This window comes from Dromiciops gliroides, chromosome 2 (genome assembly GCF_019393635.1).
Source record: "Dromiciops gliroides isolate mDroGli1 chromosome 2, mDroGli1.pri, whole genome shotgun sequence".
In the NCBI taxonomy this organism is placed as follows: domain Eukaryota; kingdom Metazoa; phylum Chordata; class Mammalia; order Microbiotheria; family Microbiotheriidae; genus Dromiciops; species Dromiciops gliroides.
The window spans coordinates 432,687,395-432,704,868 of record NC_057862.1 but is presented as its reverse complement, the minus strand read 5'-3'; the positions used below and the strand labels follow the sequence as shown (position 1 = coordinate 432,704,868).

The 17,474-nt window shown below is 37.4% G+C and overlaps 1 protein-coding gene across 1 annotated transcript in view; it reads right to left on the bottom strand.

Annotated features, from left to right (window-relative positions):
- UBAC1 (UBA domain containing 1) overlaps positions 1-15,937 on the bottom strand; it is a 37,416-nt gene extending 21,479 nt beyond the window's left edge. Inside the window, exons 1-2 of the mRNA XM_043985216.1 lie at positions 15,522-15,937; positions 5,220-5,340 (exon numbers count right to left, since the gene is read on the bottom strand). Of these exons, the coding sequence (XP_043841151.1) occupies positions 5,220-5,340; positions 15,522-15,659 (259 nt within the window). The 5' untranslated portion in view covers positions 15,660-15,937. The remainder of the gene's footprint in view (positions 1-5,219; positions 5,341-15,521) is intronic.
- Positions 15,938-17,474: the final 1,537 nt, after the last annotated feature.

Below are 17,474 nucleotides of genomic sequence, written 5' to 3'. Positions count from 1 at the left end.
AGTGAGAAGTCAAAAACACAATTTTTAAGAACCCGGGAGACTGGAAGAATGGTGATGACTTCAGTAGAAACAGGAAAGTTTAGAAGAGGGGTGGGTTTTAATGAATTTTGGTTTTAGACATGTTGGATTTGGGAGGTCTCTGGGACATCTAGTTTGAAATGTCCAGTTGGCCAATTAGTGATAAGAAGTTGAACTTTAGGAAAGATTGGGCTGAATATATAGGTCTTTTAATAACCTGAAAAAAGATGGTAGTTTAATCTCCAGGAATGGATGAGGCCATTAAAAGAGAAAAAGAGAAGAGGACCTAGGACAGAGTTGTGGAAACCTCAGTTACGAAGTGTGACATGCATATTAAGTCAGCAAAGGAGATGGGGTAGACAAGGAGGAGAAGAACCAGGACAAAGAGTGTCACAAAATTCCAGAGAAGAGGAAAATATCCAGGAGGCTCTCCTCTGGTGGCCAACCATTTCATATACAGCAGACAGATGGAGTAGGATGGAAACTGAGAAAAGATGATCAGATCTGGCAATTAGGAGATCATTGCTATCTTTAGAGAGAGAAGTTTCAGTTGAATGATGAAGATGAAAGCCAAATTGTATAAGGTTGAGGAGTGAGAGGAGAGCAATGAATATAGATCTTTTTCTAGGAGTTTGGCTATGAAATAGAGGTGAGGTATAGGGTGATAGTTTGAGGGGATGGTAAGCTGTAATGGAGATTTTTTTACAGATGGGGACATTTGGTCATGTTTGAAGGCAGTTAAGAAAGAAACCAGTAGAGATAAATTAGAGGCCTTCCCAATAAGATCAGGGGTGAAACAGGGATGTCCATTATCACCCCTATTATTTAATATTGTCCTAGAAATGTTAGCTTTAGCAATCAGAGAAGAGAAAGGAATTAAAGGAATTAGAATAGGCAAGGAGGAAACAAAACTATCACTCTTTGCAGATGATATGATGGTATACTTAAAGAATCCTAGAGAATCAACTCAAAAATTACTTGAAACAATTAACAACTTTAGCAAAGTAGCAGGATATAAAATAAATCCACATAAATCATCAGCATTTCTATACATGACCAACCAAGTCCAGCAGCAAGAGATAGAAAGAGAAATTCCATTTAAAGAAATGGTAGATAATATAAAATACTTGGGAGTCTACTTGCCAAGACAAACCCAGGAACTCTATGAACACAACTACCAAACACTCTTCACACAAATCAAATCAGATCTAAATAATTGGAAAGATATCAATTGCTCATGGATAGGCAGAGCTAATATAGTAAAAATGACAATACTGCCTAAATTAATTTACTTATTCAGTGCCATACCAATCAGACTACCTAAAAATTATTTTATACAGCTAGAAAAAATAATAACAAAATTCATCTGGAAAAACAAAAAATCAAGAATATCCAGGGAAATAATGAAAAAAAATTTACAGGAAGGGGGGTTAGCGGTACCAAACCTGGAGCTTTACTATAAAGCGGCAGTCATCAAAACTATCTGGTACTGGCTAAAAAATAGAGTGGTAGATCAATGGAATAGGCTAGGCTCAGGAAATGCAGTAGTAAATGACACTAGTAATGTAGTGTTTGATAAACCCAAAGACTCCAGCTTCTGGGATAGGAACTCAGTATTTGACAAAAACTGCTGGGAAAACTGGAAGATAGTATGGCAGAAATTAGGCATAGACCAACATCTTACACCTTATACTAAAATAAGGTCAAAATGGATACATGATTTAGACATAAGAGGTGATACCATAGGTAAATTAGGAGAGAAAGGAATAGTGTACCTATCAGATCTTTGGAAAGGAAAACAGTTTTTGACCAAACAAGAGATAGAGTATATTATAAAATGCAAAATGGATGATTTTGATTATATTAAATTAAAAAAATTTTGTACAAACAGAAGCAATGCATCCAAAATTGGAAGGGAGGCAGAAAGCTGGAAAACAATTTTTGAGGCCAGTGCTTCTGATAAAGGCCTCATCTCTAAAATATATAGGGAATTAAATCAAATTTATAAGAATCCAAGTCATTCCCCAATTGAGAAATGGTCAAAGGATAGGAACAGGCAGTTTTCTGATGAAGAAACCAAAGCTATCTATTCCCATATGAAAAAATGCTCTAAATCTCTAATGATTAGAGAGATGCAAATTAAAACAACTCTGAGGTACCACCTGACACCTATCAGATTGGCTAAAATGACAAAAAAGGAAGATAATAAATGTTGGAGAGGCTGTGGGAAAATTGGAACACTAATGTATTGTTGGTGGAGCTGTGAGCTGATCCAACCATTCTGGAGAGCAATTTGGAATGATGCCCAAAGGGCGATAAAACTGTGCATACCCTTTGACCCAGCAATTCCACTTTTAGGTCTTTTGCCCAAAAAAATCATGGAAGGGGGAAAGGGACCCACATGTACAAAAATATTTATAGCTGCTCTTTACGTGGTAGCAAGGAATTGGAAGTTGAGGGGGTGCCCATCAATTGGGGAATGGCTGGACAAGTTGTGGTATATGAATACAATGGAATACTATTGTGCTGTAAGAAATGATGAGCAGGAGGAGTTCAGAGAAACCTGGAGGGTCTTACGTGAGCTGATGATGAGTGAGATGAGCAGAACCAGAAGAACATTGTACACAGTATCATCAACATTGAGTGTTGACCTACTGTGATGGACTATATTCTTCTCACCAATGCAATGGTACAGAAGAGTTCCAGGGAACTCATGATAGAAGAGGATCTCCAAATCCAAGGAAAAAAAAAAAAGAACTGTGGAGTATAGATGCTGATTGAACCATACGATTTCTTTTGTTTTGGGTGCTGTTGGTTTTTTTTTTCTATTTTGAGGTTTTGCATCACTGCTCTGATTTTTTCTCTTGTAACAGGATTAATGCAGAAATAGGATTAATGTTATTATGTGTATATATATGTGTGTGTATATATATATATGTATATGTATATGTATAGAGATATATAGATATAACCTATATCAGATTACCTGCTGTCTAGGGGAGGGGGGGAGGGAGGGGAGGGAGGGAGAAAAATCTGAAATTGTAAAGCTTGTATAAACAAAAGTTGAGAACTATCTTTACATGTAACGGAAAAAATAAAATACCTTATACATAAAAAAAAAAAAAAGAAACCAGTAGATGGGACAGGTTGAAGATTTGTGTGAGAGAGGGGATGACCAAGTTTGCAGTCTGTTAGAGAAAATGGGATGGTACAGGATGCTGGCCTTGGCAAAGAGAAGAGCCACTTCATTGTCAGAGATGGGGGATGATGTCAAGGAATTTTGAGATGAAAAGAAAGGACAAAGATGGAACTCACATCAAATGGCCTCAATTTTTTCAGCAATTTTTTTAGAGGTAAGGTCTTCAGTTGAAAGAGGAGGAGGGAGGAAGAGCTGTGGGAGGCATAAGGACAGGTTTGGAATAGCTTCTGTGGAGAGTGAGATAGGGAACCAATTAGAAAGGAATAAAAGGAATGTTGTGATGCAGTGAGGGTCAGTTGAAGATGGTCATGAATATATAATGTGCCTGGTGAATGTGGCTGTATGAATTCCTCCAGCCCTGTTTAGGTGGTGGATGGTGGGAATGATCCAAGAACTGAGATTTGGCAAGATTTGAACAGCTACAGGACAAGAGAAAAGGGATTTGAGAGTAAAGTGTAGAAATAAATTGGCCAACTATAAGGTCCGAAAAGGGAAGAATATGAAGTCAGCCCAGGGGTAATGGCCTGAGAAATTACTGAAAGGTGAAGGCAGACCTATGTGTTAGGAGGGGTGAGCCGTAGGGAAATATGGCTTTAGATACAGGCATGTCAGAATTTTGATTAAAGAAGTGAAATACATCATTGTCATCATTATCACAGTTAGCATTTATAGAGCACATTAAGATGTACACATTGCTTTAAAAATATTTCATTTTATCCTCCCAGCCCTCAGAGGTAGGGTCTATAAGGTCTAACAGATGAAGAAACTGAAGCACAGAGGTCAAGTGACTTGCCCAACGTCACACATCTAGTAAATGTCTGAGGCTGGATTTAAACCCAGGTCTGTCTGATTCCAAGTCCAGTACTCTATAGGTTGACCATAACCATTTTTATATGTGAGGGGGCCTTAAAGGCAATTTAGTACAATTATTTCATTTTCCAGATTAGGGAACTGAGGCCCAGAAAGTTTAAGTGACTTGCCCAAGATTTTATAGGTAGTGAGTAGCAGAGCTGAAATACGAACCAAGATATTCTGGCTCTAAATCCAGTGGTCTTTCCATGTTGCCTTCCTACAATTAGCAATGTATGTATGTATATATGTATGTATCTAGAGGGTATATGTCTTATCTAAATCTCAAACAGAACTTATTTGAATTATCTGTTAAACACACACATATAGCTATAGCTATATGTAGTAAGAGCTGTGGCATGGTGATGATGTTGGGCTCTAAAAGACTACAGAATATAAGCCCTATCAAGTCTTAGTAAACTGAAAAGGCTTTTGGTATGAACCCAACAATGTCCAATATGTCTGATGTTCAAGGATCAACTTAGCTAAGTTTATAGAGACTTGGTCACCAGGTAACAATTTTTCAGCCACAGCAACTCAAGAAAACCATATGCCAAGGTGATAATCTGTTTTGGTAGAGGAGCTACACATAGTACAACCACAGATTATTTTGAATTATAAAAAGATACCTCTCTCTCTTTCTACACATAGATACATCTTCTGTTCTACTTAGGGCATAATATGTGTATGTAGTTTTACAGGCGTTTAACTTTAACATGTGAACCATATGTTAGTGCTATAAGGAACTCTAGAGCTCTAGTCTCATATAATTTATTACTAAATTACTTCCATATGTAAATTAAAGGGTGGTTTATATAATAAAAAGGACCTCTTTTCTAGTTATAATTATCAAGTTGACCAAATATGCAGAAGCACTCTCTGTGGATTAGTTATATTCTGCTCTGAAAAACAATTAAACTCCTCATAAAACTTGTGTTAAATGCCTACTGTTGTTTTACATTTCTATCATTTTGTACAAATACTTCAGAAAGCAAGCAAATACTTTAAAACTCAGATTAGCAGGGTTTTTTCCTTTTTTTCATTCTGATTCTCGGTACTGAGAATTAACACAGAGCAAATTTATAAAATATCAACTTTCTGTGTTTACATAGTGATACTGCGATCATGCAGCTTAATTATGAAGCTATCTTACCTTTATCTTGAATGTTTTCTTCTAAGATAGTTTTGGTGTCTGTCAGGACCCTCTCTGAAGCAGCATGTATTAATTTATGGTGTGTTACACTTTTGGGGTCTTCTAAATTCCCATGAACACACTAGAAAAAATAATAAAATATAGACCAAGAGAATCAGAAATAAAGCTACTGCACTAATAATTATGGTAATAAAATACAATCCTAAACATGTTCTAACTATGCTAGCATTCACTTGATCTTTCTAACTTACAGTTGACAGTTCAGGTTTAATTTTAATAAGTATTGACTAAGCGAAAGCATTTTTGTTCGGTTCCAGTGCTGACAAGGGAAAACCACCCAGATAGCTAGACTCCCAGTAGCTGTTGTGCCTTGTGGTCTAACCTGGCTCTTTGGTCGCCCCTCCTATCAACACACTGACTTCTATACCATATGGACCATTTTAACAATACAGGACAACCTCTACTTTTACAAAGTGCCTATAGATTGAAAGAGAGACTCATGTGCTTAAAAGGGCTTCTGGCAGCAGCTACTGCTTTCTAGTCCATTCATTCAACTGCCCTGTCTTCCTCAATGTCATAATGTGAGGTATTCAAAATTGTATCATATATGAAACAGTTGAAGAAACTAAGGATGCTTAACTTGAAGAAAAGAAAATTTAAGGGGATAATGATAGCTATAAAATGTGGTATGGTATATTTGAACTGGGTTCAAATTTTGATTCTGCTACTTACTATCCATGTGCAATGGGGCAAGTAATATTATCTTTCTAAGCTTCAGTTTTCTCCTTGGTAAAAAACAAAACAAAACAGGGAAGTGGAATAAATTATCTTTAAAGTCCCCTTCTAGCTCTACATCCTAAAAATCCTATGATTCTCAGGTTTTCAACTTGAGGTCTTCAGCAATGTCCACTGACCCACTGAAGTACTGAAAGACATGTATATTTTTATGCATGATTTTTTTCAGGGTTTAGGGGTGGGGAGTAGGGAAGGGGACTGTAAATCTGTGGTTTCGTTCATTCATTCATCTAATCAGTCAACAAGCATTTATTAAATACTTACCATGTGCTAAGCACTTTAAATAAAAAGACAAAAATATAATCCTTGCTCTCAAAGAGCGCATATTCTAATGGGAGAGACAGCAAGCAAATAAGATTGTATACACAAGATTTATGCATTGTAAATGAAAGGTAGTCTTAGAAGGAAGGTACCAGCTGCAAGGGGCACCAAGAAAGGCCTCCTGTGGAAGCTGAGTCCTGAAGGAAGCTGTAGAAAACCAGAAGTCAGAGGTGAGGAAGGAAAGCATTCCAGGCATGAGTGCAAATGTGTACCTATTTTCTCACAATTCTCTCCAGCATTTGTCATTTTCCTTTTTTGTCATGTCAGCCAATCTGGTGAGTGTGAGATGATACCTCAGAGTTGTTTTAATTTGCATTCCTCAAGTTAATGGTGATTTAGACTTGGCTATTGATAGTTTTGATTTTTTCCTCTGAAAACTGTGTTCATGTCCTTTGGCCATTTATCAACTGAGGAATGGCTATTATTTTTGTAGATTTGACTCAGTTTCCCATGTATCTTAGAAATGAGACCTTTATCAGAGAAATTTACATCCAATGCAAATGCAGTCAGAACATAGAAGTGTATCATGTGTTATGAATAACAAATAATCAATGTAGCTGGATTGTAAAATGCATTGAGAGGATTAAAGTGTAAGAAGCCTGAAAAGGTAAAGGCTGTAAAGGGCTCTAAATGCCAAAGATTTCATATTAGATACCTGAGATAACAGGGAGCCACTGTAGCTTATTGAATAGAAAAGTGATGTGGTTAGACCTATCCTTTAGGATGATCACTTTGGTAACCAAATGAAGAATGGATTAGAGTGAGGGAAGACCAAGTAGAAAACTTGTAATAGTTCAGGTGATAAATGCCTGTACATGGGTGATGACTATGTGAATAAAGGGAAAAGGATGTATACAAGACATGTTATGAAGGTTAAAAAAGAAAAAGTGATTATCTGACAATTTTGATATGTAGGATGAGTGAGAGTGTGGAGTAGAGGATGGCAAAGGACACCAGCCTGTGTAAACCAGGAAGACAGTTGTATTTTCAAAAGTAATAGAAAAGTTGAGATGAGTGAAGAGAATTCATCAGTGTAAGACACCTTCAGTAGGGAAACTCTTTCTACCAATGCAGATCAGCAACTTGGTTGTCTTAGAGAGTTGTCTGGGACAGAGAGAGGTTAAATAACTTACCCATAGTCAACATGTGCCAAAACTAAAACTTGAACCAAAGTTTTCCTTACCCTAAGGCCAGAGCTCTAGCAACAGGCCACATTGCCTGTCTTTGATGTATGATACTATACTGATAATTAGTACTACCTAGGAGCAGTTTCCTAAGCCAAGGAAGATACACTCAGCTAAATATGATAAGAGAATCCCGTATAATTAAAGAGAAAAAGTACAGCTTCTCTGCATATTACATATTTTGCAAATAAATATAGTGGTAAGTGAAGCAGTTTTTACAATTTATATTAAATATCCTATTTTAGATCAGTAGATAGAAAATTTGTGATTTTCAAAATATAGATGTCATTAGATGAAGTAGAATAAATGGTTTTAAGAGCACTATCCCTTAAAGAATCTAAATATTTTTTAAAATTTTGATGTTTTCTGGGTTTTTTCTTTATTCCACAGATGAGGGAAGGAGACAGCCTTTGATTCATAAATGTCACAAATAAAATAATTATATCTTTAAGTTAAAATATTCATAAAAAGTAATCTCACCCACTTAACCACTCCAGCATAATAATGGGAAGAAAAAAAAGAATATCTAACACTGCTATTCTCTTACAGTTCTGGCACATTCAGCAATCAGTTTTTTACAAATAAAACCTATATGGAGAATTTAAATTATTTGCTAAAGGTCACACAGCAGATTTTGGAGTCAAGATTTCCATTCACACACAAATTATCTCTTCTAGGGTCTCTTCTCTAAGCAATATCATATAACCCCATCCACAACATACCATATGTATATGCATAATAATAATAATGTGTTCTCCTTCCTCATTAGCTGTGTATGATTTGATTCCCTTCAAAGTCCTGCCACCCTCTTATTCCCACAAAAAAGTTTCAAATGTTAGCTTTCCTTCTCATTTCCTCTGATCTTTCACAAGATCTTAAAATAATGACAGGTTAGAATACATTCCTAAAATTAATTTCCAGATATGCATAATTCTAGATAAATAAAAAACAATGTATTACAGAAATAGCCATTTAAAGTTAAAGGGGTCTCAATTGTTATTTCATTAAAAATGAGACAAAACCTTTGTGATCCACCTCAACATTTAAAGTTTGAATTGAGAGTGTTCCATTGTGATAAGTACAACATATCTGTTTTGCAAAATAATCTTTATTGCAATGGCATCTTTGCCTGGGCTCATATAGTAGGTCACAATTTCACCTGACTTCTGTTTTAGCACTGCATTGTGACACATGATAAAATACATCTAGTTCATACTGACTCATCTTTACAAAACAGTAGTTCACTGACCTACAGTGATAACTTTCAAGAATATTGCTACATTAGTATATCTAGTTGTATCCATTCAACACATAATGGTTCAAATTTATATGGTCAATGAAGGTAATCAGATAAGTTCATCAGCTAGACTGAACCAAGGACATGGAACAAAAAGAAAACTTCTGAACATCAACATTCTTATAAAAATAAAGGATTTCTTGGTAAATCCTTTCATTTGCATTTTAACTAAGAAGTATAACTAGAGCTGAAAAAAACCTGCCCTGAATAATCAAATATTATTTGATGAAATATACTGCTGAAATCAATATATAGTCTCTTTTCTTACTTTAAAGCCATGACTAAAACTAAATTCATTCCTTCATAAAAGGACCAAACTGCAGTTTGAACACAAATCTAGACATATAACCCATTATAATAGCACCCACATATCTCAGGGGATACAATAGCTTACTGCTGCTGAATCTTTTCAGTTGTATCCAACTCTTCATGACTTCATTTGGGGTTTACTTGGAAAAGATACTGGAGTGATTTGCCATTTCCTTCTCCAGCTCATTTTACAAATGAGGAAACTGAGGCAAACGAGTTAAGTGACTTGCTCAAGGTCATATAGCTGATAGTCTGATATAAGATTTGAACTCATTGTCTTCCTGATTCCAAGTCTAGTGCTCTATCCACTGCACCACCTAGCTGCCCACAATTGCTTGAGAAATCAATAAATCAGGTATATAATTCTTAAGAAACAATTTTTTCTTTTAGAAATTTCTTATGTTCATGAGCCAGTGATTCTAAAATGTAGTCCTGCAGACTTCTGATTGCTACTGCTCATCCATTTGGTTGTACTGTTCAAGTTTATAATTTGTCATAATCCTTCTAAGGCAGACATGAGTTTTATCTAGAAAATTTATATTCAGAGAAAGGAGAAAGGCTGGGAAATGCAATCTAGACTTATTTAAAAGAATTCTGCTGAGCATGCCCTTATTAATATTATGATTGGTATTATAACTGTATGTTAATTAACTATTCTTACTGCATTACAAACTCTGAAGGCAGGAGATGTAACTGGTGTCATCTTTGTATATATAATGCACGTGCTCAATAAGTATGGTCTTGGGGCAGCTAGGTGGCGCAGTGGATAAAGCACCAGCCCTGGAGTCAGGAGGACCTGAGTTCAAATTCGGCCTCAGACACTTAACACTTACTAGCTGTGTGACCCTGGGCAAGTCACTTAACCCCAATTGCCTCACTAAAAAAAAAAAAAAAAAAGGTCTTGAATAAGTATGGTCTTATCCATTAGAATGTAAGCCCCTTGAAGGCAGGGGCTGTTTTGCTTTTGTTTTCTCTAAATCTAACATAATGCCTAGGCACAGAGTAGGTACTTGACAAGTTTTTATTGACTAACTGATACTAGATACCATATGTTCAGGAATTAAAGCTCTTCAAAAAAGAACAATTATTCAACAAATATAAAATGAAAAGCATATAAAAATGTTATTTGTAATATGAAAATATGTACAGGAATCAATAATGGATAAACAACTACAAAAAAAACACCAAAAATGACACAACTAAAAGTTAAAGAAAAAATTATTATGCTTATCATCAGTAAAGCTAAACAAAAACATTTTAAAAGTTGGAATGATAACATTAATGCTTTCATACTTACATGATTATTAATATTGATTAATTGGGGCTAAGTGGTAAAATCCTGTAAATATGGGGTGGATAATAATGTCAAGTGAGATAGTTTGTTCAGTTAATTACCTAATTGACAAGATCTTTGCCAGATAAAGCCTGTTAATTTTACAGATTGGAAAATAAAGACATGAAGACTGCTATTTACCTGACTGTAAGTAGGACACCACATGATGATAGTCAGAACATTTTTAGGCCTTATTAAACAACTATATTTTCTAAATGGCTCGTTTATATAAACTTCATCCATGATACCTGACTACTTATGTCTTAAGGCTACTGAGGACAGAAATACAGTGAAGGTACAATGTTCTATAAATTCCCCCAAACACAAGGCATTTTGACATTTTTTATAAACTGTGACATTTCTTAGGGATGCCAGTTTTCTATCATTTCTCTAAAACAGAACAATCATCGAGACATTGGGATGAGATGAACATTTAAGTAAAACAGGGGTAAGAACCATTTTCCTTTTAAATGTACTGTTAATATTTATGAGACAGAAATGAACTTGTCTCCTCTCTGAACCATGAAATAGCTCTGTTTCCTGAAACAATGGCTGTTTTTTTATAGTGGGATATCTGAATTACAAAGTTCAGAACCTTTCTTGTGAATATAATTTTCCAATACAAACTTCATACTGGTTTGGTGAGTATGAACAAAACCTAAGAAATGGAGCCTAAGAATGAATAATCACTATTACATACTAAGCTGTTTTAGAGCAGAGCAGGGTGTGGTAGTTAAGGACATAGCAAAGATATCTACATTTAGGTCACCAATACAACTAATAATTCTTTCAACATCAATCCTACCAAGCTTAGCTGCACCATGGTTGGTCAAAGTATACACCTAACATAATTATAGTCATTGTTACTGACTAGCTGGTGAACTAACTTTTCTAGAGAAGCTCATTTGCCTTCATATTAATAATGTTATCTAAATACTGTGTTAGTAACCATGTTTTTAAGTTTAGACAATTAGTTGAGATCTTGACAATATACCTCCAAATATCACAGATTTTTAAAATAACTAAACCCACTGTACAAGAGAGTTAATTCTGCCATCTTTAAAAAGTGTAAGATCTAGACCACAATGGTGATCCTAGTTTGTAAAAAGACAGTATAGTAAAGGCAATTCTTTCAGTAGTATTATTATCATCTTTAAATACAATATTATTATATATGCTGTGAAAAAAAATCCATTCCCTTTCACCAAAGATGGCTGGGATAGAGAAAGAAAATCATTGATAGTCTAAGTATACATTAAGGAAAAAATGAGAAGGTATGATATAAACTGAGATGCACATTCCAGTATTACTGCTCTGCAGCAGTATATGACATTCAGGAATTGGTTTCCAGGGTGACATTCACATATAAAACTTCAGAATTATCACTTCCCTGACTAATGAATTCTGACTGCAGCTAAAGGAGAGCTCAAATCTGGTAGAATAGTAAGGGATGTGGGGTGGAAATGCTTCTGACTGCTCAGCTATCATTACACAGTAATTTACATATCACTCATTCAATGTGAAATACCCTTGGTGGCCTGTCCCAAATACCTGGGGAGACTGCACAGAGAAGAAAAGACTCAAGTTAAAGAATTTAATTCAAAAACAAACTATGCATTCTAGTACTGACTTGAATAATAAATTTCAGGAATATACTAATTAGCATCCCATTTAAATTGGCTGCCTAATTTACCCCAAGGTGTTCCAGAAACTCATTAACATGTATTTGTTGTGAACAGTGAAGAATTTCCCATTTCCTGTTCCCCTTCAAAAACATCATCATAATGGTTATTTAAATCCATACTATCAGTTAAAAAGCGTTGCTAAACTAAATGTCACTGAGGAGTAAGCTACTTGCCTACTAACCACTTAGAATGTGAACTTTGTAAACAGTTGGTTGTGGTTTTTTCCCCACAAAAGTGGAAACATTTCAAGATCATCTACCTATCATAGTAAAGTTGTATAAGAAACAATAGTAAAGCCTGGCAGTTATTGTATACATGGACGAAAATGTGGCAAGAAAAGCAGGCTGTGTTCCAATTTTCCTTGTTAAAGGGTACACTGATAGTTTTCCAGAAATCTAAGGAGCATATTGAATCTTCAAGGGAAAAAAAAAAAAGGAAGCCATCATAAATGTATAACCTCTAGAACAGGACATTTAAGTATCACTGTTTTGACTGGTGCATCTCATTATTTAGCTCACATGCATACAATCTTTTAAAGTTTACAAAGCCCTTTCTATGAAACAAACCTTTTGAGGAAAGTAGTATATTATCATCACCATTTTATGAATAAAGAAATTGAGGGGCAGCTAGGTGGCCCAGTGGATAAAGCACTGGCCCTGGACTCAGGAGGACCTGAGTTCAAATCCGACCTCAGACACTTGACACTTACTAGCTGTGTGGCCCTGTGCAAGTCACTTAACCCCAATTGCCTCACCCCCCCCCCCCAAAAAAAAGAAACTGAGGCTCTGAGAAGGGAAGCAACAAAGTAAGGAAAAGTTAATGGACCAGAACCAAGGCTTCTGACTCAAAATCTATAGCTCTTTTCAATATATAAATGCCTCCTCAGTAATTAAGATGAAATAAATCCTCTTCTCTCTCCCTCCATAGCTCTATAGCAAGTAAACAGTAGTAAGCTTCACTCCATACTTTAGCGGGTAACCTCATAACAACAGCTACTCTACAGAATAGTTTTCATTAATCTCTGAAAATAACTATAAATCAATCTGATTTAGATGGTTACTATAACACCAAGAAATCTCTGGGATAAAATCTACCCAGATTTTAACATTCAAGGATAATTAATGTATAGATTACAAGATGCATGTTACACAGTCACATATACCATATAACATGAATATTACATAAAGAAACACTTCACTTAAGGGGTTACTGTGGTGACATAGGCAACAGCTTTTCTCCCAATTTTGGTGAGACAATAGCTTCAGGCACGATACTTTATGTAATCATATTGACAAGTATCCTATTTAATTCGGCATTTATAAATTTGGTCTATGAATTGTGCTATAAAGTTAAAATTTACAGAAATGAATGTCTCCAGGAATTCATTTCAGTCACACTCATATTTCATTTGTGTACAATAAATTTTTAAGTGTGGTCACTTCAGAAAATCTTAAAGGCACTAATTTCAAACCAAGAAGGAATGCTCTGAGAGGAGAGGTAAAGTTTTAGTGGTTTCAGGTAAGGGGTTTGGGGGGAGAACCTGCTTTGACCAACAGGCAACAGGCAACAAGAATAACAGTTAACAAGAAAAGTCCAAAGTGCCAGGTTCTATAGGCACAATTTTAAGGTCTCTATGCCCTCACTTAAGTATACTTTAAAACACTAATTATGAGTTCATAGCGGATTGACGAGGGAAAAAAGAAAAAAGAGAAATAGGGATAGGGCCTGGACCTGTGATTTCATAGATACAGGAAATTCCTTCTCCCAATGAAGGTTAGCACCTTCTCTGCCTACATCACTGAGAGGTTAAATAACTTGCTCAGGATCACACAGTATATGTCACAAGCACAGCTTGAATCAGTCTTCTTAACTCTATCCAAGGCCAGGCTGCCTCTTCATCCATACTGTACATTACTGAAAGTGACAGAGGAATAGAAAGATCCTTTTCAAAATTTCCTTGACTCATCAAAGGAGTTGAAGCAGATTATGTAATAAGGGTGTGTATCTAGTGTCCTACCTATCTTCCTCTATAGTTTCATATTCCCTGAGAGAGAGAAAAAAAGGAAGAAAATAATAGAATGCTAGGACTAGAAAAGTCTTTTAAAGATCATCTGGTGCAGATGGAAAAGTTGGGGCCAAGAGGTTATCCCCTACCTAAAGTTACACAGCTTGTTGGTAATAAAGTTAGGACCAGAAACCAGTGCACTACAAAACGAGAAAGAAGGAAAAGCCAGGGGAAACAGAATGGAAGTGGGTGAAAAATGAGTTCACAGACTAAGGATTACTGAATGAGGTCAAGGAAATATGTTAAAGCAAAGGTAGAGGAGGTGAAAAATTAGAAGTAAAAGAAGAGAAGGAGGAAAAGTGAAGAAAGCTGGAGGAGGAAAAAAGGGAAAGAAGAGATATAGAAGAGAGAGAATAACAAGAAATGGAAATATAAGGGAAGAAAAAGAAGAAAAGGGGTTAAGTGAAGGAAGGAAAATATAAATGGGCAAAAAATGCAAAAACTAGTTCGGTAGATTTAAATTGGAGAAGGAAATTAGCAAAGAGCAAGTGGCAGAAGAAAAGAATGGAAGAGGAAAAAGGCACAAGAAACTATAATTGGGGAGGAGAAATGGGGGGGAGTAGGAGAAGGTAGCTAAAAATAGGGAAAATGTGAAAAGATTAGAGGAAGGGGTGGGGCTTCTCCAATTTGGGCGCCTCCCTCAAACTATTTTAAATTTAACTACTTTGCATTTTTTCTTTCTTTACATTTACTGTATCTGTATATACATATATCTACTTACCTACACACACTCGAACACACACACACCGATATCTATGAGGATACAGATACAAACTGACATCTTGTTTACTCCTCTATCAGAAAGTAAAGTCCTTAAGAGTAGGAATTGTTTCATTCATACCCCATAACAATGTTCTGGCACATAGTGCTTAATACTTATTAAATATTTGGGGGAATAGCCTGTAAGCTGAAAAAAGGAAGAAAAGGGGGAGAAAAAAAAGGAGAAAAAACAGAAATGGGAAAAGGGTGAAGAAATGAGGAAGAAAGTGGATTAAGTAGGTGAAAGAAACTTTAGGAAAGGACGAAAAGGAAGGAGACAAAACTCTAAGTAGGGAAAAGGAAGGATGGAGTGGGGAAGAAATATTGGGAAAAAAAGGAGTTAAGTGAAAAGGAAAGAAAAGAGGGGGGTTAGGCGGGGGAAGGAAATTGTAAACGGAGGAGAGAAAAGAGAGCAGATCAGGTCTCATTTGTATGCCACTGCAGGAAGGAGGGGACGAGGGGTGTGGGCTTGGGACAGGGTGAATGGGGATGGGAAGCAGTCGGGCGAGGGTCGCTAGAGGCAGGGTCCGCCGGGGTCCTGGGTGGCTCCTTACGTGTTTGAGGCAGCGCTCCTTGAGCTTCTCCACCGTGGTATCCTCGGTGACCTCCTCCAGCCACTCGGTGCCTTCCATGGTGCAGATGTGAAGCCTCAGGACTTTCCTGGCGAAGATCTTCTCCTCTTGCACGAACATCGCCGCCCTCCCTCAGTGCCCGGCTGGGCCCGGGCCTCGCTCGCCTCAGTCTCCCTCGGCCTCAGCCACCCGCCGCCTCTGCCGCCCGCCTCACACGGCCCGCTTCAGCCACCCTGGAGCTGGGGGCCCGCGGCCCATGAAAGTCACCGCGGTGGGACGAGCGAGAGAAGCACAGAAGCTAGTCCCCAGAGACCCCAGTACTAGCCCCGACCCCGGCTCTGGCCCCGTCGCGACCTGTCACTCGCCGCCCTCGGCCCACAGCCGTCGCCCTGGCTCGCTACCCGCCGCTGCCGCCGCCGCACGCCGGAAGTGCGGGAGGAGGTGCGCGCCGGGGCATGCTGGGAGTTGTAGTCCCCGTTGAGCCTAGACTCAGAGGGATCGGGCTGACCCTAAGAGGGAAGAGTTCGCAGGATAAGATTTAGAACGGGAAGAGACTTAAGAATATAGAAAGAATGTCAGGACTGAGAGATCTCAGAACATGAAATGTAAAACGTTAGGGCTGCATGGGAACTAGGAAATAAATAATCTCATTTTGCAGATGAAGAAATTGAGAGGCAGGGTGAAGGGACTCTCCCAAGGTCACAAGGCTATTCAGTTGGATGAGGATGAAACGGAGTCCGTAGACTCCCTTTGGAGCTGTCCAGTTCTGAAAGATGGTATTTTCTGTGGGGACCTTGAGGGAGAAAGAAGCTTTAGTAGGATTCAATTCAACTTAATGTTTGTTCATTTGGGCAAAATACTGGGGATACAAAGACAAAACAACAACAACAAGTACTTGCATTCTACTGGGAAGATAATATGTCTACAAGTAAATAAATGCAAAATATTATCGAAGTAATTTGGAGAATGAGACAGTGCCAATCAATAGGTTCGTTGGGAAAGGCCTTTAAGAGGTGGCGCCTGAACTGTTCTTTGAAGGAAGCTAAAGGGGTTTGAAAAGGTGGAGATGGAAGGAGTACATTCCAGACATGGGAGGGCCATTTATGCAAAAGCATAGATATGCATGATGAAATGTGTGGGGACCAAGTATTAATTAAGTGGTTAGATGTGCCAATCACTGCAGTAAATACTGAGTACACAAATACAAGTATGTTTTGTTGGGGATTGTGGAGGAAACGGATAAAACCTGTGTGCTGTGAGTTTGGGGAAAACATCTTCCCAGAAAAATTAGCTTTAGAGGTCAAAGAAAGGGAACTACAGGAGTGTGTAAATGTAGACCCTTATTCTATATTTTATTCAACAGGATAAGTCCACTAATTCTATCTGAAAGGAGGCCTCCACTATCTTGGAGACTTCCTGTTCAGTTCTGATAGAATTAACAACCAGAATAAACATTATCTTGGGTAACTGCTTAAGGTAACAAGGTTGTTGTGGTTGAATCTTAGATGACTCTTCCTGACCCCATTGTGGGGTTTTCTTGGCAAAGATTTAATTTTGCAGCTGAGAAACTGAGGTAAACAAGGCTAAGTGACTTACCCAGAATCACACAGCTAGGAAGTGTCTGAATCCAGATTTGAACTCATGAAGATGAGTCTTTCTGGTTTTTATTCCAGTGTTCTATCCACTGTTCTATCCACCTAGCTGTCCAGGCAACAAGGTTAACAAGTCCAAATTCCATTGAAAACATCTCTCCCCCCCACCCATACCTGACATCCTGTTCCTATTATTTTATTTTATTTTTAGTGAGGCAATCGGGGTTAAGTGACTTACCCAGGGTCACACAGCTAGTAAGTGTTAATCGTCTGAGGCCGGATTTGAACTCAGGTAGTCCTGAATCCAGGGCTGGTGCTCTATCCATTGCACCACCTAGCTGCC